General features: G+C 38.6%; 1 protein-coding gene across 5 annotated transcripts in view; it reads left to right on the forward strand.

Annotated features, from left to right (window-relative positions):
* Pde4d (phosphodiesterase 4D) overlaps positions 1-21,962 on the forward strand; it is a 1,402,687-nt gene that overhangs the window by 1,210,234 nt on the left and 170,491 nt on the right. For all 5 annotated transcript variants that reach the window (XM_042690975.1, XM_042690977.1, XM_042690976.1 and 2 more), the window contains 2 exons: positions 5,312-5,385; positions 11,225-11,274. In XM_042690975.1, coding sequence (XP_042546909.1) covers positions 5,312-5,385; positions 11,225-11,274 — 124 coding nt within the window. The remainder of the gene's footprint in view (positions 1-5,311; positions 5,386-11,224; positions 11,275-21,962) is intronic.

A 21,962-nucleotide genomic window follows, 5' to 3' on the forward strand; every position in this document is an offset into this window, starting at 1 on the left:
TTAGCATTGTAGAACATTCTCATTCAGTTGGTAGTAGAAGTTAACCATGCTTGAAATCAAGGCGTGAGAGTTGTCTCTGAGCTTCTCTGTGCTCACTCTAGCACTCTACCAATTGAGCCAAAGCTCCACTTCTGGCCTTTTCTAAGTAGTTTATTGGAGATAAGAGCCTTTTCTGTCTGGGTTGGCTTCAAACTAGGTTGGCTTCAAACTGGGTTCACTTCAAACCATGATCCTCAGATCTCAGCCTTCTGAGTAGTTAGTATTACAGGTATGACTTTCTGGTGCCCAGAGCCAGTATTTTCTAATTCTTCCACACCTTTCCCATTTTACCCAGCAGCACCAATCAGGTGAATTCCATCACCCACGGTTGCTGAAACCACTATCAGGCAATGGATCAAGATGGTCATCTCATTTCAGTTGCTCTAATGTAAATCACAATCAAGATCCTTCTAGACATCTAAGTTCTTGTTAGGTGAAACCATGTGAAACTGCCAGTAACTGAAAAGGCAGAGAAAACAGCCAAAACATAACTTGGGAAGGGATTTGCTTTTCAACCAAAATTACTTTTTTTTTTCCTTCTGTCAGTCGTGGGATGTGAACTCAGAGTCTGGGGACTGTGTCCCTTAGCTTTTTGCTCAAGGCTAGCACTCTACCACTTCCAGCCACTGCAGCACTAATAGTTTTCAGGTGGTTAATTGGACATAAGAGCCTCATGGACTTTACTGCCCAGAAGGGCATCAAACCGCAATCCTCAGATCTCAGCCTCCCGAGCAGCTAGGATGACAGGTATGAGTAACTGGGGTCCTGCCAAAATTACCTTTTTATATTGTAAATAATCCTCCCTGCCCTTTTTCATTCAGGAGTGAGACATTCCTTGAGCACCAACCCTACAATGCATGGTCCAGTGTGTTACTGCCACCTGGTGGGATAAAGTGTGTACAAACTGAAAAATAACTCAAGTCTATTGTGTTCAGTTGTTTAACTGTTTAATGAAGCCCTTTTTTTCCTACCAAGTTCAATGCATCCTATTTGATTAAAGAAATGTTTAAAAGGGCTGGGAAGGTGGCTCAGTGGTAGAGCGCTTGCCTTGCATGCCTGCGGCCCTGAGTTCGATTCCTCAGCACCACATAAGCAAAAAAAAAAGCCGGAAGTGGAGCTGTGGCTCAAGTGGTGGAGCGCTAGCCTTGAGCTGAAGAGCTGAAGGACAGCGCCCAGGCCCAGAGTTCAGGCCCCACAACTGGACCTCAAAAAAAAAAAAAAAAAAAAAAAAGAAATGTTTAAAAGCATCTAAGAAACATTAAAAACAGTGTGTATAAATAACATCCCGACCCATGAACTAGAATTTGTATCATTTCTGCTCTTAAATAGGACGACTAGTATTTACTATGCTTAGTTATTTCACTTTATTTGTGAGACATTTTTTGGACTTTAACCAGCTACGTTTTACTTGGAAGGGAAAAGGAGAAAGCAGTGACCTTAGTTTTCTACTACTGAGCTGTAAGTCATTGACAGGAAAGAAACATATAGTTCCAGCAGAATTATTGGATGGCTGAACGCAGGGGAATGAGAGCTACCCTAGAACATTGCAAAGAACAGGGGAACCCAACTCACGAACTTCTGTAACCTGCTTCCATTTCCCTCTCACAGCCAATAGCAATTGTTTGTCTCTGTTGAATCCTTCAAGGTAAAAGAGAGTTTTAAAAACAATGCTTAACTGGGCACCAATGGCTCACACCTGTAATCCTAGCTACTCAGGAGGCTGAAATCTGAGGGTCACGGTTCAAAGCCCAGGCAGGAAAGTCCATGAAACCCTTATCTCCAATAAACCACTAGAAAACCAGAAGTGGCGCTGTGGCTCAAGTGGTAGAGTGCTCACCTTGAGCTGAAGAGCTGAGGGATAGTACCCAAGCCCAGAGTTCAAGCCCCATGACTGACAAAAAAACGAAAACAAAGCAACAACAACAAAAAAAACAATCAATGCTTGTAAATCAGGATCCAGTGGCTCATTCATACAATCCTAGCTACACAGGCAGCTGAGATCTGAGGTGGATCAAAGCCAGCCCACACAAGAAAGTTCCTGAGACTCTTATCTCCAATTAACTACCAAAAAGCTAGAAGTAGAACTGTGGTTCAAATAGTAGAACACTAGCTTTGAGGACAAAAGCTCTGTGACTGGTACATCCCCCCCCACCAAACAAACAAACAAAACCCCACCAAAAAACACAATCTTTGTGATAAAAATCACTAGAGTTAGTCAGCCAGGCCTAGGATTAGATTTGTCTAGAATTTTTATTTTTTTTATTTTTTGGTAGTGGGGCTTGACTCTGGGCCTGGGCACTGTCCCTCAGCTGTTCAGCTCAAGGCTAGCATTCTACTACTGAGCCACAGCGCCACTTCTGGTTTTCTGGTGGTTTATTGGAGATGAGTCTCATGGACTTTCCTGCCTGGGATGGCTTTGAACCAATCCTCAGATCTCGGCTTCTTTAGTTGCTAGGATTACAGACAGGCGTGAGCCACCAGTGCCTGGCCAGATTTGTCTAGAATTTTTATTTATACTTTTACAAGTATCATATATGACATAGTGCAGAAGATACTGGCAAACACACTGAAACATTTATAAAATACAGTTTGTCCTACCACCCTCTGTCTCTGTGTCTATCTCTCTGTCTGTCTGTCTGTCTGTCTGTCTGTCTGTCTGTCTCTCTCTCTCTCTCTCTCTCTCTTTTACACACACACACAGCAATGATCTAAGACTTGCACATACAGGAAATGATTTGACTTACAGATTACATACTATGACACTGTTTGTAAAAGCAAACTTTAAGAGACACCCTAGAATAAAACAGTAAATAAAAATAGCAATCGCTTGATTTCTGATTTTGTCTTAATTAACTATTTTGCTTCATAGACATTTTCCTTACACAGTAGCATAAAATTACAAACTGTTCAAAATTAATACCAAAAGTTGAACTGAAACCAAAAACTATCCAGTTGTAATTTCATTATTATTTTAACAGAGGCAAAAACTCCACAGAAGATATTTCATTGGTGAACTAATACTTCCTTTCAAATGAGCACCAACATGAGTTTTCTGCATACTATTTTTTACCGAACATGAATTATTACAATATTTTTTCTATTTATCCAGCGATTACAGCTTCAGAACTCTGAGGTTAAAACTTTTGTCTAAAAAGGATCAATTATCTTTCATGCATGTGTTTCTAACGCATTTATAAGATTATTTCTTGGTTGCTTTGTATGTCCCTCCCCCACAGTGTAACCCCTGCTTTCACTATATTTGATGTCAGTATAACATGTGGAGGAGATGGGGACAAACAAGTCGTTTAAGGATTCAGGTGGACCGTTGCAATAATGAGAAGTACAAAATGTCATGTCAAAACCAGCTTTACAATGTCGGAGGGGGGGGGGAGGGGGGGTATGATTGGGTGGGGGGGAGGGGGGAAGGATTGGGTGGGGGGGAGGGGGGAGGCTGGGAAGGGAGGTGAAGGGTAAACAAAGGAGGAGGCTGCAATGCTTGGTAAGAAATGTATGTATTATCCTGACCATGTAATTGTAACCCCTCTGTACAGTATGTTCTCAAATAAAATAAAATAAAATTAAAAAAAAAAAAAACTTACTAATAAAAAAACTAGAAAGAAAACTAAAAAAAAAAAAAAAAAGGATCAATTAGCTGATGCAATAAGCTCATTTAAAATGATTTTTTTAGTGTACTTGAGGTTCACTTCTGAAAAGATAAATCAAGCTGCATGCTTTAATGACAGCAGGTCATTTATCCAACTTATTTCTGCATCATTCATAATTTTATGCCTAATGAAAGGCGGCGTGATCTGACGTCAGCAGTAAGCTATTTGGATACTTCGTCATAGGCACTGCGACCTTTCTGAACTGTGAGTTCTTTGTATGCAATAATGAGCCAGGTTTTTCCACTGACGACTTAGGAAGCACCGTTAACTCCTTCAGGGAAAATGCTGTTTCTGTCCCAGAACATGAACAGCTCCCTTTGCCTTATAACATAAAAAAAATACTAAATAGTGTTCAGAAACATTTTTGTCTCAGAAAATAAAAAGGGTACCAGATTAGAAACCGAAAAGCAATCAGCAATTTGAAATCCTCTTTGTATTACCATTACTAGGCAGTAAGCGAGGTCCTTACATGCCAAACTAAGCATCAAATACAATGTTGCTGGAAGGAGCTTCTGGTCACCAAATGACTTCCCCCTTGCTAGGCACCATCCTTGGTTCCTAATCCATTATTTCCTACATTCACAACAGTACTGAAGTGAATAAATAGTGTTGTCCCAGTTTTACACTTGAAGAAACTAAGGTACAGACCTTGTTTAAGGTCACATGTAAGAAGGTTCTAAGTGTCAGAGTCTGGCGGTCTTACTTGTTGTAGAGCACCATATAGTACCTACCACAACAGTTGTACCCTATCTTTTAGACTAGCACTTAATGTGGTAGTTGCAATCCTGCCTAGTACGGCTTCCACTCTAGGTAAACTTAACCACTCTAAGAGAAAGTAAGGGGTGGTAGCTTCTTATAACTTTTTTGCCCTACAGTCACTTCTATTCTTTGGTCACCTTCTAGTTGTAATTGGAAGGAAGGGACTGACTGTCAGGGGTTCAGAGGTGGCAACTTGTATTTCCAGCCTTGTCACATGGGTAGCTGGCTTGCATGTATGTATTCATTTATTCGGTACATTTTTATTAAGCCCTATGTCTTGGATAGCAGTAGCATTTTACCTGAGAATGCCTCTGGGAGGACTTCTTGTAATCTCCTTACTACATAACCTTAACCTAGGAAAACAATGACTGAGTTAGCCAGAGGAAGCATCTGGCCAAGGTGAAAAGAACAACTTCAGACTTACTTAGCTCGCTGACTTGAAATAATGGGATTCTTGGTGAAATTTCTTTTTAAGAGATTCAGAGGTGGTTTTCTTTTTTGGGGTCTCGAAGCTAAGACTTTGTTGACATTTTATAGTATGATATTTCATATTTGTATAAAATGCAAGTAATTGTGTTACATATAGATTGTCTAATTGGTGAATGAGACTGTTGCTGTGCTACTTGCTATATCCTTAGTGAGATGGATTTCTGGAACACTCTTGCAGTGTGACCTTCTAGATTTTGTATAGATGCTGAAACATTTTATTGCATTGGGAGATTCTTTATTCTGTAGGAAACTAAGTTACGAGAAATACTGTGTTTTCCCTTAAACTGCTTTTAATTGCCTTTAAAAGGATTCTAGCTCAAGAAATCTAAAGAATTCTTTTTTTTTTTTTTCTCTCATAGGTCTTGGCCAGCCTGAGGACTGTACGGAACAACTTTGCTGCATTAACTAATTTGCAAGATCGAGCACCTAATAAGTAAGTTATCATCTTCCTCCTCCTCCCTCCATTTTTTTCTGGCCCTGGGCTTGAATTTAGGGCCTGGGTACTGTCCCTGAACCAATTTTTGCTCAAGGCTGGTGTTCTACCACTTGAGCCACGGTGCCACTTCCAGCTTTTTCTGTGATTAACTGGAGATAAGAGGCTCACAGGGACTTTGCTGCCCGGGTTGGCTTCAAACTGCGATCCCCACATCTCAGCCTCCTGAGTAGCGAGGATTATAGGTGTGAGCCACTGGCTCTTGGTTTCCTCCTCCCTTTTAAGTTGTCATCAATTTGAATTGAACTTGGGGTAATCTATTAGACTTCCTTGGGTTGCTCTCACATACCTAGTCACATACACCACGTCAGATGAGGTCCTGTTAATTTTCTATAAATACTCTGTAGCGATAGTGTTAATAATAACACTGTGACAAATAAATATGGTGATTCCATCTGTTAGAAATCACCTGGCCCTCTACCCAGTTGCTTACACTTAGTTTTAGCTAACCTCATAAGTTAACCACTGACAAATGGTTTCGTGAACCCTTGAAGTGGATTCATGTTCATCCTAGTCATTTTAACACACAGTTAATTGGAAAAACACCCACCATATCATGGCACAAATCTCTGTTTCTCTTGCTGTTACTGACTATCAGATCATCAGCTGGAAAAGAGTTACACTGGAAATCTTTGAAAGAAGAAAAGTTGAAATGAAAAGTGATTATAAATTTGAGTTTTTGTCTGTACCAGTACTGGGGCTTGAACTCAAGGCCTGGATGCTATACTTACTTAGCTTTTTTTCCCCTCAAGATAGGAACACTACTATTTGAGCCATTGCTTCACTGCAGGGTTTTGTTTTTTTGTTTTTTGTTTTGGTGGGTAAGAGTCTCATGGACTTTCCTGCTTTGAACCTCAATCCCTAGATATCTGCTTCATGAGTAGGTAGGAATACAGATATGAGTCGTAGGTCCCTGGATAATTTTAGGGGTTTGATGAAGATAAGAATCTAAAAAGTGAAAGCTAAGTTTGCAAGATTAAAACAGAAACTGATAAGCTATTTTTGAATAGTTATTACTTAAAAACCATACTAATAATAATCACCAAAACTCTTTCCTTTTTTCTTTCTTTCTTTTGGTCATGGGGCTTGAACTCTGGGCCTGGGCACTGTCCCTGAGCTTTATTTGCTCAAGGTTAGTGTTCTACCAGTATGAGATACAGATACACTTCCAGGAATTTTTTTGTTGCTGGTGATGGTAAATTGTAGAGAAGAGTCTCACAGACTTTCCTACTTGGGTTGACTTCAAACCAGGATCCTTAGATCTCAGCCCCCTGAGTAGTAGGATTATAGGCATGAGCCATCAGCATCTGGCTGCTTTCTTTCTTTCTTTCTTTCTCTTTCTTTCTTTCTTTCTTTCTTTCTTCCTTTCTTTCTTTCTTTCTTTCTTTCTTTCTTTCTTTCTTTCTTTCTTTCTTTCTCTCTCTTTCTTTCTCTCTCTCTCTCTTTCTTTCTTTCTTCCTTTTTTACTTTCTTTCTGAAGAAAGTCAGTGAATAATAACTTATTGGGATTTACTGTAAATCTAAGCATGTAAAATTTTACAGCATTATTACTTCTGAAAAAATAGAAAAATCTGGACTTTCTAGTCCATATTAGTGTAATTTAGCTCTCAAATGTACATTTCTACTGTTTAGGAAATCTGTAGCCATTGTGTAAGTACTTCCTGTGATAAAGAAGGCATACATACATATACATACATATATATAGTATTATATGTATATATATATATATATATATATCAATGTAGTTCCACAATACAAATAAGTAGAATGAAATCTAGTACCTATCATAGTGCAGAGAAACTTCCTTGAAAATGCTTATTGGCTGAAAAAGGAAAATGGTAATTCAGCATGTAAGTCCTGAGGGTGTCCTTTGAGGACCCTGTTTATTGTGGCTGTACTTTATGATGCAGAACTCAGTGGTCCTTGGGGCTTTGGGCATTCCATAACTTGTAGGAACAGTTACCTCACATTTGGAAAGTCCCAGCTCTGCAGGAGAAATGAAACTATTGGTTGTCACTCTCCAATGTTTTAGTCTCAAATTTCATCTAGAGAAATCAACGTCTTCTCTTCAAAAGGCAAACTAGAGACTTAAAAAAAAAAATGTTTCCTTCATGTATCAGTACCTGGGTTCTAGCATTTACATCTGCAGAGCCAGAGAGATGATCAGAGAGATGTGAAGAAATCACACTGGCCTTCTGACTCTGGATCAGACTATAACTGCTAGGTATTTACAACACCCTTAAATCATTTCTAACACTGAGGCTGGAGTTTGTGCTGCCATGTACAATCTGCTTATTGGTTGCGAGAGAAAAGGATTCTAGAAGAGTGCATCTTAAACCTGGATGGATGTCATGATGCTTGTTGCTTATTTTTATTTTCTACCACTGGTTCTTATCACCTGGTTCTTTCTTGCCCTTGAGATTTTTTTTATTTTTATTTTTTAAATTCCAGAAGTGAGTTGTGGATTATTCTTCACAAAATGATATATCAATGTCATCCTAGAGTCAGTGGTTAATATTTCCTGCTTGCTGCTCCTTGCTGGGGTGTCAGACTCCTGCCTGTCAGTCACAGGATTGAGGTTAAGGGGATATTATTAGTAATGAGTCAACCATTGATTTTTCCAAAACAAAAAAAAGTATAAAAATATCATTTGATATCTTTCCTAGAGTCAATTTGCATAGAGGAACAAAAAAAAACCCAGCAGAAATCAATATATAAATTGTTTGAATTCTCTCTAGTCAATGACTTTATTTCCAAACATGCCATCAGAATAAATTCTCAGCAAAAAGGTAAACCTCAAGTCTATAGATCAGAGCCATTTCAGAATAGCTGTTCAAACCACTGACTCTTTTGTGGGGTTTTTTGTTTAGTTTTTTTTTGTTGTTGTTATTTTGTTTTTTTTTGCCAGTGTTAGGGCTTGAATTCTGGGCCTGGGCTCTGTCCCTCTTCACTGAGCTCAAGGCTAGCACTCTACCATTTAAGCCACAGCACCACTTCCGGCTTTTTCTGCTTATGTGGTGCTGAGGAATCGAACCCAGGGCTTCATGCATGCAAGGCAAGCGTTCTACCACTGAGCCACCTTCCCAGCCCTGTTCTTTTGTTTTTATGGGAGGCATTTAACAAGTAATTTTACCATTTTTCTTCTATAATGAAAACCAGAAATAAGTTAGGAGTAAATCTTGGTGCATTTTCAATCAAACAATTTCAACTCCAAACTGGTACCAATAAATATAAGAACCACGGCAGAGAGCCAGAAATGGAGTGGAATCCATGAGACATGACAAAAAACCAGACTGCTTTCTCCCAGGGTCCCCCAGCCCCGCTGTGAACTTTACCATCTCAGCAGGGCAGAGTGAACGGGCTGCTGCCATCTGCACATCTGTGTGGTTGTCTATTCAACTGCTACGGAACACATACGAGCAAGAAGACCACACAGCAGATGCAGCCCAAGAAGCACATTACTTTAGTTTGGTTCTCAGGGTTTGTGTGTGTGTGTGTGTGTGTGTTTAAAACAAATTTTTCAACTTCCCCAAACTTCATTGTCCTCATTGGTAAAATGAGAACCATGAGTCCAGCTGCCTTAAGGCTTGTTGTGAGGATTAAGTGAGATAATTTATGTAAAATGCTCATCTAGCACAGCATCTGACGCAAGGTCAGTGTTTGTCTATTAAGTGCTAGCCACTAGAAAAATGCTCACACGCACATAAAACCTCAAATATTTTTCAGGATTCCTGAAAGTATTCATAAGATGTTTTGAAGATTGCTATCCTTTAAAAGACACTGGTTATGCACTTTGGAAGAACACATCAGGAGTTCAGGGTTCAAGGCCAGTCAGACAGTAAAAAAATTTTTCATGAGGCCAGGTGCTGGTGGTTCACACCTGTAAACCTAGCTACTCAGGAGGTTGAGATCTGAGGACCAAGGTTCAAAGCCACCTTGGACAGGAAAGTCTGTGAGATTCTTATCTCCAAGTAATCACCAGAAAACTGGAAGTGGCACTACAGCTCAAAGTGGTTGAGTACCTAGCTTTGAGCAGAAGAGCTCAGGGACAGCGCCCAAGTCCCAAGTTCAAAACCAACGACTGCCCCCCCCCCTCAAAAAAAATAACTCATGAGATTTCCTGGCTGGTGCTTCTATTATGGCTGGGCGTCCCAGCAACCCTGTGACGCACAAGTAGGAGGCTCACAGTCTAGGCTGGCAAGGACATAAAGTGAGACCCTACCTTGAAAAGAACCAAGTCCTAAAATGAGCTGGAGGCAATGGCTGGGGGCAGGTTGGCTCAAGTAGCAGAGTATCTACCAAGCAAGAATGAGGCCTTGAGTTCAATTCTCAGCACACCAAAAATAAAGAATATACTATCAGTAAGAGTTTTACAAAATATTTAAAAAAACTTGATAAATATCTCATGAGTGATTTTCTTTTCTTTTTTTTTTAATTTAATTTTTTTTTTGTGAACATACTGTACAGAGGGGTTACAATTACATGGGCAGGATAATGCATACATTTCTTATCAAGCATTGCAGCCTCCTCCTTTGTTTACCCTTCACATCCCTTCCCTACCTCCCCGCTACCCATGAGGAGTGATTTTCTTTTCAATGTAATTTATTGAGCACTAATTAAATACTGAATTCAATGGTATGGTGTTGATAAGGATGTCAGGTTAATCACATAAAAAAGAAATATGGAAGAGAAAGAGATTGTGTGACATAGATATGCCCTTGGAAGGTAGCACTTCAAATCATTTTCAGCCATCTTCCAAAGATTTTTTTATTTTAACTTCAAAGTGTTTGTAATCACCTTGTAGAACTTAAAAAAATATTTGGGGAAAAAATCAGAGAAGAATATCTTTTTAGGTACCTTTGGTTTAGAATATTTGTAAATTTTCTTTTTTTTTTTCTTTTTTTTGGTCCGATTGTGGGGCCTGAACTCTGGGCCTGGGCGCTGTCCCTCAGCTCTTCAGCTCAAGGCTAGCGCTCTAACACTTGAGCCACAGCGCCACTTCCAGCTTTTTTTTCTTTTTGCTTATGTGGTGCTTGAGGAATCGAACCCAGGGCCTCATGCATGCAAGGCAAGCACTCTACCACTGAGCCACCTTCCCAGCCCTATTTGTAAAATTTCTATACCATCTACTTAGATGAATTGTTAATATTCTCCTCTAATAATTTCAGAATTCTTTCCTTATAAGAAAGTAGAAATGGAAAAGTTTAAATTCCCTATCTAATTGTAGGGTAGTTTACAAGAATCATTTACTTCAGACAAAATAGAAACAATCATAAGACTTTGTTCCAAAATAAATTGTATAATACCGTATTTTTATACATCTGTAAATTTAATACTTTTTCTCACAAGTGTGTAAGGCCTTACTTAATTAAATATAGTTAATTAATGAGAATTTCCTCTTCTATCACATTCTTGTGGTAGTACATCAGTTCTATCTATAGTTCAGTGATTTTACCCATTTCTTTTCCTTCCTTTTCCTCCCCTTCCCTCCCTTTCCTTTTCCTTCCCCTGTCTATTCCCCAGTCTCTGTCCTCCCTCCCTCTCCTCTCTGATTCTCTCTCTTTCTCTCTCTCTCTGATCTCTGTCTCATTCTCATCTGTGATCCAAGCCATAATATAACACACCCAAGAACCTGACTGTCCAGTGTAAAAGAAATATTTGAGTGTCCTAATGTAAGAATATAAATCTTTTAAATTAAAACATGCATGTGAAATGACTTGGAGAGCGCACCAAACAACAAACACCACAATTTATTGCCTTGTATTTTTTTCTTTGTCAGAAGATCACCCATGTGCAACCAACCATCCATCAACAAAGCCACCATAACAGGTAAGAGTGATGTGAAAGCTTACTCTACTTACATCTAGAAAGACACTGTCTCTTCCAATAGGCAGAACATTGAATTCAATTCAATTTTATGATAATTCTAAAATATTAAATAAGTCAAGTTTTTCTTCTGTACATTGTCCTTTTTTTGTTGGTCATGGGGCTTGAACTCTGGGCCTGAGCCACAACACCACTTCTGGTTTTCTGAGTAGTTTATTGGAGATAAGAGTTTCACAGCTTTTCCTGTCTGGGCTGGCTTAGAACTACGATCCTCAGATCTCAGCCTCCTGAGTAGCTAGGATTACAGGTGTGAGCCACCAGCTTTTGACTGTACATTGTCCTTACTACCATTGATCTTACAAGTTTTCCATCTGGACTGTGCCTTGGAAACTGCTTTCCAGTGTACCATATATTTGCTAGTTAGCGTGGTTCTTGAGCTAGGTTAAGCATCATTCTGGGCAACTGTATTTAGAGAGTACATTACTTTCAAACTGTTTGGTAGTTGGTAGCATGTGTTACTTCGGTTTCATGAATGCAAAAGCATAAACAAAAGAGTTAATACATTTTGGGTTAATCAGTATCTCCAGCTATATGAAGGAAAGAAAATTCTTACTCTAGTAGTCCTTCCTGAGATGCAGAGAACTGAGAATAAGTTCTCTTTGTATGAGGAGAAAAGATGTTATTACACAACACAGAAGTTCAGTGGGTTCCAAAGAAAAAGCGCCACACATGTTTAGAAAGAAAAGTAGAAAGAAAGAATGAGGGAAGTAAAGGGCATGAAAATAAAATTATCCTAATTACTGCTAGTTGGTTTCAGACAGGAGACTTGACCTCAACTGAACCAAAACCAGAATGAATGATCTCATTTTGCTGAACCTGAAACCAAATTGAACTCATTTCATCATGTCTTAAAACCCCAGTTGATTCATTAAAGTAATTACCTGGAAAAGAAAACCTATGATTTTTAAAATTATTACCAGAAGAAAATTAACATATTTTCCAAAATAGACAATACTTCATTTGATTCTAGTCTCCTCTTTGGATTCGAACTCATAATATGCTGAGGAGTTTCTTGTTAGGATTTTAGTGAATATATTTTGCATGAAATTTAACTTTGTGATGGTCAGACCACTGGCTGCATTATCAGGGTTGATTCTTGTCTGACAGTTTGCCAAATGGACTCGTATCTTAAAGAGTATTAAATGGTTGGTTTTCTTTTTCATATTTCTCTTTCACGATGCTTCTGGTAGTGACTTTCCGTTGTTATTTCATTATATATTTCACCAGTTTTGTTCTTGATTTTGATCAAGAGATGAACAATAAGAATTCCCACATATTGAAAATCTTTGAGTAACAAATTTCGTCTTTAGAAACTCAAATTCATTATACAGGAGCCAACACTAAGATGGAGAATTGGAACTATGTACTTTCCTCAAGCCTTTTTTAAAAACATATTTATTTTTATTGTAAAGATGCTATACAAAGCCATTACAGTTACACGAGTAAGGTAATGAGTACATTTCTTGTCAAACATTGTTACCTACTCCTTTGCTTTTCTCCCACTTATCCCTTCCCTCCTCCACTTCCCCCTGCACCAAAAGTTGTAGTGAAGTTCAATTTGGACATAGTGTCTTGTGCGACTATTGTTGTTGCGATGGGTCATCCTTTGTCCTTCTTTCAGCGTTTTCTTTGTGTGCACATCCCTGGGGTTTCTAGGTAGAGAACGTGAGAGTTGGTCCCTAGCTCTGTTTCAGGCACTCCAGGCGTCTCCAACCCAACACATTCCTCTGGAAACCAACTTACCTTCCCTTTACCCATTTGTACAATAAGCAAGACTGCTGTCGCAGGTTGAATATTGGAATGCATTACTATTTTGGTCTCTGGTAGCTTTTTATAGTTTGAGGGTCACATAGGAGCTCTCTCTCAGCTGGGGCAGCATTCTCTCAGAACAAGTTCAGGTATCAGTTGAAACTGTTTTGTCCAACAAGAGATGGTTGGGTGATCGGGGATCAAGGTAGCCTTACAACCCTGATAGGACCCAGTCCAGGATTACAGGGTCGCAGCTGTACCCAGAGGGCACAGAATTGGTCTTAGACACTTGTGAGATATACCAAGAGAGCTGGCAGACATTTTTATATAATACTGAAGACTTTTGAGAAGAAATAATGAGCCCCTGGAACTGGGTAATTAAGGTTAATAGGGCCTTATTTGTACCCACTAGCTTCTGACCCTGAGGCCTACAGCAGGGCTGCAGAAACACCTTATCTAAGAAAAGAAAGTAATTAACTGTCATTAACTGCTTAGAGCAGCTGGCTCATCACTGAGCACAACAGGAAATGATCTGACTAGAGAATCCAAGGGTTGTTTCTTGCCCTAGCCTTGCTAACCCAGTTGAAAACAAGATGTGGTGTTGGGGGCAAGGGGGCAGGGAATGAGGACCACAGAAGGGTATGATTGTGCTTTCTGAACCTTTCTGAAAAAGTGGGCTCATAAATCTGAAATCACGATGGTGATGATGATGGTGGTGGTGGTGGTTGACACTTGATGCATGATACTTTGAGATTTAAGATTATCCAGAAGAGATGACGTCTGTGGGTTCATTTCCTCCCTGCTTTCCTCTCTGCTGTTAGAACCTGTCTATACCTCTGCTCATTCTGTGAAGGATGAAAAAGTGTTAAAAGTTAGGTATGTAGCATTTCAGATAAAAATGTCCATCTTAGAAATTTTGTTTAAGATCTGCAGGAAGCACGTAGCTAAATAGTTAATGTTATAGGTAGCTAAAGAGAATGCTGTGTGCAGCACCTAGGTGGCCCTAAAGGGTAACTTTAGGGGATATCACTGATGCAGAGCTAATAGAACTGTGCAGTGTCATGAGACCTATCAAGCTGCACTGCGTAGCCTTACACCAGTGACATGCCTTTGTCAGCCTCACTTTCCGCAGCTATGGAATAGATGGGAATTCTACTCAGACAGTTATCTTGAATGATGCCTTGCATGCTCTGAGCATTGTACCTCAGAGAGTTGCCTTCAGTAAGCTGTTCAAAATTTTGTTTCAGTGTTTTTATTTGGTTTTGTTTTTAGGACCTGTTCAATGCCTAGGAAGGGGATACTAGTTTAGACTGCTCTACAAAGTACCATAGGAAAAGATCTTTATACATTTATAGACCACATAAGTTTATTTTTCATAGTACTAAGGGTTGAGATCTGATTTCAAAGAACCAACACGGTTGGCTTCTGGAGAGGGCCTGTTACCAGGTTACATACTGCTGTTTCTTCTTGACATATCTCCACAAGGTAGAAAGAGTACAGCGATGAGTTTCCTTCACACGGCACACATCCCATCCCTGGGGTTCCATCCTCATCATCTAATTATCTCCCGAAGGCCCAAGTGTCATATGCTTTCACAGGGAGTAGTTAAGATTCAAATTTGAATTTAGGAGCACACACAAATTCAGCTATGGGAAGAATAAACCAAACAGAAAGAAAAATGGGAAGGGTAAGAAAAAAGTTTGCGGGATAAGCAGAGCAAATGTCTGGAGCCCCAAATTATCCAGATGGATACATTTTCCCTGTGTGTCTGTCAACACTGGGCCTTCTGTGGTCTCAGCTCTGCGTCTTCTCGGTCCTTCCGGTCTCAGATGCTGGTTCTCTTGTGATTTAGATGAGGGGCTGTACTTTAGGACCTTTTTTTTCCCCAACTCCACAAAATTTGGAGACAGGTTTTGTTTTTTTAAGAAAAAATAATTAACTCTCTGTAACTCTTCCATAAACCAACTCTTTCACCTTTCAAAAAGAAGAAATCCGACTATCTACTTCTATTATCCCATACTTTCTAAGGATTTCTCATATAGAACTTATAATTTCTGTCTTGTACATCAAGGTTATTCTATGTCAGCCTTAAAGCTATTTAACTTTAATTTCTTCTCCTTATATTTAAAATGCCAGGAAACAAATTTTTTATTGTTATAGTTATGTGTTAGTCACATACCATTTTAAAAGTTTCCATTTATAAGAGGTAAATTGGTATATCTAAAGTAACCACAATTTTTTTTTTTAATGATAGACTTTTGTTGTTGTTGTTGTTGTTGGTCATGGGTCCTGAACTCTGGACCTGGGTGCTGTCCCTCAGCTCTTCAGCTCGAGGCTAGCACTCTACCTCTTGAGCAACAGCACCACTTCTGGCTTTTTCTGCTTATGTGGTGCTGAGGAATTGAACCCAGGGTTTTATGCATGCAAGGCAATCACTATACCACTGAGCCACCTTCCCAGCCTTACTGATAGACTTCTAAAAGGCCATTTACAAAAGAGCTTTACAACGAAGACTGTTTTGTTCTTTAGTATAATATAAAGCGTCTGTACTCTGCATAGACATCCCATGCTTTCTTTCACTTTATTGCTTAATTTGATGAGGGAGCTCTCGAATCCCAGGGCTAACATATAAAGAATAGTTCTGTAGCTGGTGAGTCACTCATCATATATTTCTTTTGACAGCTCTGTCCCATGGCTAATATTTTGTATAGCTAGAGATAATTTTGACTTTATTTCCACACAGTAAAGACGAGAGACAATTTTTAGTTATGCCTTTGTTACTTACACACACTCACCTGATAGATCCTTAGCCAGAGGCATATGCCAGAACTTCAGAGAGGCGTATGCCAGAACTTCAGAGAATATTGAACCATGAGAGGGCAGCAGAGAATCATAAATGCCTACATCTTCCCTGTGTAGTGAACAATGACGTTGATTTTTGGAGTAGAGGCATAACATGTTGGGTGCAATCAGTTCTTTTGAGTATTTGTTTCCTTTTTTTTTCAATAATACTGAGAAAAAATATTTTTCAGCCACTTTTTCCTTTAAATTTTTATTCTTAAATGATTCTGTCTTTGTTTCTTTATATATGGTGTATTCAAGTTATCGTTGGGTGGGTGGGGGAGGGTACAGCACTCCAGCCACTTTGTAAGACCTTCTCATGTGTTTGTAAGATCATTTTCAGCATGTTTCTGAATTTCCACATTTTCATCCTTTTTACTTAACCATCTTCGATTTGAGATTTCTCATGCAGGACTGTAACTTAGAGAAAATCGATTAAAATTTCCTAATTTGAAGGCTGAGAAAACTGAGAAGTATGGAAGAAAATGCTACTTAGTGGCACAGCTGGAAATAAAAATGTGTCCTTTTTCTAAGGCCAAGGTCTTTATAAAATAATACATCAGAATAAGGGCTATCGAAGTATATGTTTTGAATAAACTAAGTATTAGTGAATGTTAATGTTGAGTAATAGATGATGTAGTATTGGGTTATTGGTACGTGGACTTGAAAGTGAGAAAATATCATCTGGCCAACATGTTCTAATAATTCGTGCTGTTTTAATTACATCCACTAATTAGCCTACAGGAAAATATGCAGCCTCAAATGAAACTTTGAACATTTTCTCCAAGTTCCTTTATCCCAGCAGTAAAACTAGTATAATTTGCTTTCTCTTTACTATAGAAGGAGACCCATGATGCAATGTCAAGCTTAACACAACTCTACAGTAGCTTCAGCCCAGAAAAACATTTTATGTAATTCTCATTCCACTTCATATTTTGTTTTTACACTAAATGCTCATGGCTCCATTAAAAAAAAAAAAAGATGTTTATTTTAGCTGAACTCTGGTGGCTTACCTAGCTATTTAGGAGGCTGAGATCTGAGGATCATGGTTCAAAGCCAACCTAGGCAAGAAAGTTTATGAGACTCTTATCTCCAATAGACCATTAGAAAACGGGAAGTGACGCTGTGGCTCAAGTGGTAGAGTGCTAGCCTTGAGCTGAAGAGCTGAGGGACAATGTACAGGTCCAGAGTTTAAGCCCCATGACTGACCAAAACAAAAAAAAAAAGATTTTTCTTTTTGCTGGGCTCTGGTAGCTTACCTAGCTACTCAGGAGGCTGAGATCTGAGGATCACAGTTCAAAGCTATCCCAGACAGACAAATCTGAGACTAGCTCAAGTAATAGAGCACCAACTGTGACAAAGTCAAGCAAAAGTGAAAGGCCTTGAGTTCACGCCCTAATATTGGAACATGTGAGTGCACGTACCTGCATATGTGTGTGCATGCGCACATACACACATTTATTCGATTTTATCTTTCAGTAAGCAGATTTTAAGGTAAACAACTCACATACTAGCTAGTCAAAACATGATGGGTTTAAATGTAATCTTATATTTTCATTGTTCGAAAGCACAAAGTAGTTCCTAAGATCTATGAAAGGAGAAAACCCAACCAAGATATTTAAAGGATGCAATCATTTTGTTATTTTGGCTAATCATTAAATGCTTTGAGCTTAAAGACATAATGATATTAGGTACTTGTTTAGATCTCCACTTAAGACTGTCTGCATGTGCATGTGATGAGACAACTAGCATATATGATTTTATAAACCACTAGCATATATGATACAAAAAGAAATACGTGTAACTGACATAGTTGCAAGGGCCACATAGAGAAAGAAGAGGACTATGTGAGAGAGTAAATCTTGGGGAGACACTGAACAAAACGTGTGCTAGGTCAGTGTGGAAAGAGGACAGGAAACCCAGCCATTGCCAGCGAGGCCTGCCTCCTGCATCAGTCACCAGCAGGCACTAGTTGCCAGCTATGACAAATTATCCATTTTTAAATCAGCCTGCCTACCTACCTGCCCTCCTTCCTTCCCTCCCTCCTTCCTTCCTTCTTTCCTTCCTTCCTTCCTTCCTTCCTCTCCTTCCCTCCTTCTTTCTTTCCTTTCTTCCTTTTTTCCTTCCTTTCTTCCTTCTTTCCTTGGCACTACTGGAGTTTGAACTGAAGACCTCAATCTTCTAGGCTGGTACTCTAAAGATGCTGAGCCATACCCCAGATACTTATCTTTCTTTTAGTAAGAGAAGATATTGTGGTAAAGCTTTAAGAAATGCAGACAAGTGTCAGTAAGCTTCTCTAAGGATGTGCTTGAAAACGCTGCTGGTGCATTATGTTTAATAGCTTTAATAAAAAATTAATAAAGATTATATATGTGCGTGGTAATACATTGACTTACTTAGAGCTTTTTGCTTATTTCATCTTTACACTTAATGCATCTAACGACTGTCAGGTATTCTGAAATTATAAGCTTACATAGTTAATCTTATGTAAAACTTCCTACATGGGAAAGACATTGTAGGGGGAAATTTAAGAGATTTGCTTGAATGCAAACAGTTACAATTATTTATTAAATTTACGATCTATTGGAGCAATAGAAGGTTATTTTCTTCTTTATAAATATAGCTTATTTTATACTTGTTTTGCCTTCTTATGCTTTTATTTATAGGTGGAGTTCTTCTCTTCAAAATTTAATGTTATTTAGTGATCTTTACAGGTACAAAGGGATTTCAGTCCAACATGTCAATTCATGAGTACATCACATCTCGATCAGTGTCACCCCTTCCCATCCTCCTCCTCCCATCTGTCCTGACCCACCCATTCATTCTATCAAGGTACCTGGTTCCATGCAATTTAGTTACACACACACACACACATACACACACACACACACAATCTCCAGATCTGATACCGGGATATTTTGGCCAGCAATGGATGAAAATTATACTTGGTTTTATGAACAATGACAATAAATAATATGTCATATTCATGTTTAAAAACTAATGTAATTGAATCCAGCTGCTTAAGTATCTGAATTTGATACCCTTATCTAACTTTAGTTGATGTATGTGAATGATGCTGAATATTCTTTTTTTTTTTAATTAAATTTTATTTTATTTGTGTGCTGAATATTCTTAACATAGCAAAAACCCAGTTAGGCTGGAAACAAGTTCTCCTCTTCCTAATAGTGTAATTTGGATGAATTTACTTAAAAATCTCTACACTTTTCTTGTAGCCAATAAATTCCAAATCAGTGCTTAATGCTTGATGCCCAGAATATATTTGTGAAATTTTAATTATTGTTACTATAATGTTATTACTATTGATACTGCTCACCAGCAAGAAGGAACTTTAAATAATTTAGTACCAGCTAAGTACCACAAGTTTAGCCGCTTCAAATATATGCATATACTTTGGAAGGAGGGGCAGATGGTCCTACCTGGGCTAAGATCTCTGTGAATATTGAAGAACATGCTATTTTCTAATCTGGGAAGTGGCTCAGTGGTAGAATGCTTGACTAGCTTGCTAGAGGGACTGGGTTCCCCTCCATATCCCTGCAGCATTATGACAAAGAAAAGATTGAAATGCATGCCATAGAGTTATAGGAAGATTATCTCAAGCCAGAAAACCAAGAAGCGTGAGATATGGACACATTGTCACAGAACTGGGAAACTAAAAGACAATTAAGAGTTAAATGGAACATGGTGAGGCTTCAGATAGAGGTTAAAGTAACCTCAGAAATAACATGGACCTCACTTTATGCTCAATGGAAGAACGATTATTTATTTACTTACTTATTTATGTTTGTGATCCTGGGGATTGAACTGGGGGGTATTTCATATTCTAGGCAGGTACTTTACCACTGAGCTATACCCAAGTCCCATCAATCTTTTTTCTTTGTGTGTGTATATCAGTGTAAAGACTTGAACTCAGGGCCAAGGCACTGTCCCTTAGCTTTTTCCACTCAAGTCTATCACTTGATAGACTCTATCACTTGAGCCTCAGGTTCATTTCCAGCTTTTTGGTGGCTAATTGGAGATAAGAATCTCTTGAATTTTTCTATCTTGGCTGACTTGAACTATGATTCTCACATCTTAGCCTCCTGAGTAGCTTGGATTACAAGTGTAAGCCACCAGTACCTAGTTCCATCAATCTTTATAAATCAGGAGAACAAATATGAATTCTAGAATGACAACAGTTGGAAGGCATATAGGCCTCATATTTGATGATAATGTGCTGTAATCTGGAGCAGTGGTGTGGAGAGTAGAGATGAGCGAATAGGTTCATAACTCTTTTCAGAGATAGAATTGAGAAGAATCAGGGATTGGAGGATGAAGTGAAAAAAATAAAATCGTATGTACAGATATCAAACACAGCCTGATGAACATGCAGAAAGAATGGCTCACGCTTGTAATCCTAGCTACTCAAGAAGCTGAGTTCCGAGGATCATAAGTCCAAGCCAGCCCAGACAGTAAAGCCCAAGAGTGCCTTAGCTTCAATGAACTACCAAAAAGCCTGAGTGGAGTTGTGGCTCAGGTGGTATAGTGCTAGCCTGAACACAAAGGCTCAGTGACAATGCCCAGGTCCTGAGTTCAAGCCCAGGGCCCACATCAAAAATAGAAATAAAATAAATGCTAGTAGCAAAGACCATTCCTCTGAGGATCTCTGAGTTAAAAAGGGACAACACTTCCCACACTTGCCTAATTCAAGGAATCGCCAAGGGATATTTTGGAAACAAATACAAAAAGAGTGATTCCCATTTATTTCAAGTCAAAGTCTTGGAGATAAAGATCAGTCTGTATGATGAACAGGATGTCTCAGGGGGATAATTTGGTGGTCCAGATTTGGGAGAATCATAAACTAAATTGAATGAAATAGGTGAAAGGCCTGCCTTTGTATATAGTATTTGTCATTAAATTGCAGGTAAATGGTTGGAAAATTACTGTCTTTCTGGAAAATGCAGAGCGGCACGCATATCCCCAGTCTAACAAACAGTGAAGTGTAGGTTACACATGATAATACGTGGGAAGTTTCTGCAATTAGGAGAAAGAAATACAAGGTGACATTATTATCTATCGTTCTCGTCATCATCCTCAGGGTTGACGTTTCTGTTATCTGACAAAAACATACTGAAGATTTTAATTAAAAAAACTTGCTCTTTTGTCCTAGAAGAAAATTAAGTATCAGGTCCATGTTTGCGTAAGAAGGTAGGAGTGAGTTCAGGAAACATTATGTTTAGTAACTGTATTCTTTTTGTCTTCACTAACACAGTACTGAGTCTCCTTTAAAGCAATCAAAAAGCAAGAGCAACAAAAGCTGCATTCTTCAGTCATTCCTTTTATCCACTAAGCGCTGCCCACCCATTGGAACCCTAAGAAACAATTGTAGGCATACTCAGAAACACAATGACTGTGTTGGCACAAAACATGTAAAATTCCTTTGAGGCCAATTTCCCAGATTTTATGGCTTAAATATTACACTGAATTATTTAGATCTATGAATAAACAGAGTTCACTCATAATGTTCTTTCTTTGACTAACTCAAGAAACATTTTACAAGCAATTAGGTATACTTACTGATATTAATATTAATAAATACTAGCATTTGCTGATATTGGATATATGCTAAACATTGTTGATATGTGATCTTATTAAACACTAGAACAATCCACTATTGCGATTCTTTTGTAATAGATGAAAAAATTTAACTGGAGAAGTAATTTGATTAAAGATACATAGCCAGCAAAAGACTGAGTGTAGACCAAGCCTGATCCACAGACAGAACAAGAAGTGCTTTATCACTTAAAACTTACTGACATCCTCACCCAGGCATATACAAGAAATTAGTCATACAAGGTAAGGAAAGGACTCCTGCCTGAGGGTAAAATTCTCCAAATGCTCTTCAAATTCCCTCAGTTCCTTTCCTGATTTCTCTATGTCTTTTCTTTTTTTTTTTTTTTATTGTGAAAATACCATACAGAGGGGTTACAATTACATGGGCAAGATAATGAGTACATTTCTTATCAAGCATTGTAGCCTCCTTC

The sequence above is a fragment of the Dipodomys spectabilis genome, unplaced genomic scaffold, assembly GCF_019054845.1.
Source record: "Dipodomys spectabilis isolate Male_0828 unplaced genomic scaffold, ASM1905484v1 ptg000140l, whole genome shotgun sequence".
Lineage (NCBI taxonomy): Eukaryota > Metazoa > Chordata > Mammalia > Rodentia > Heteromyidae > Dipodomys > Dipodomys spectabilis.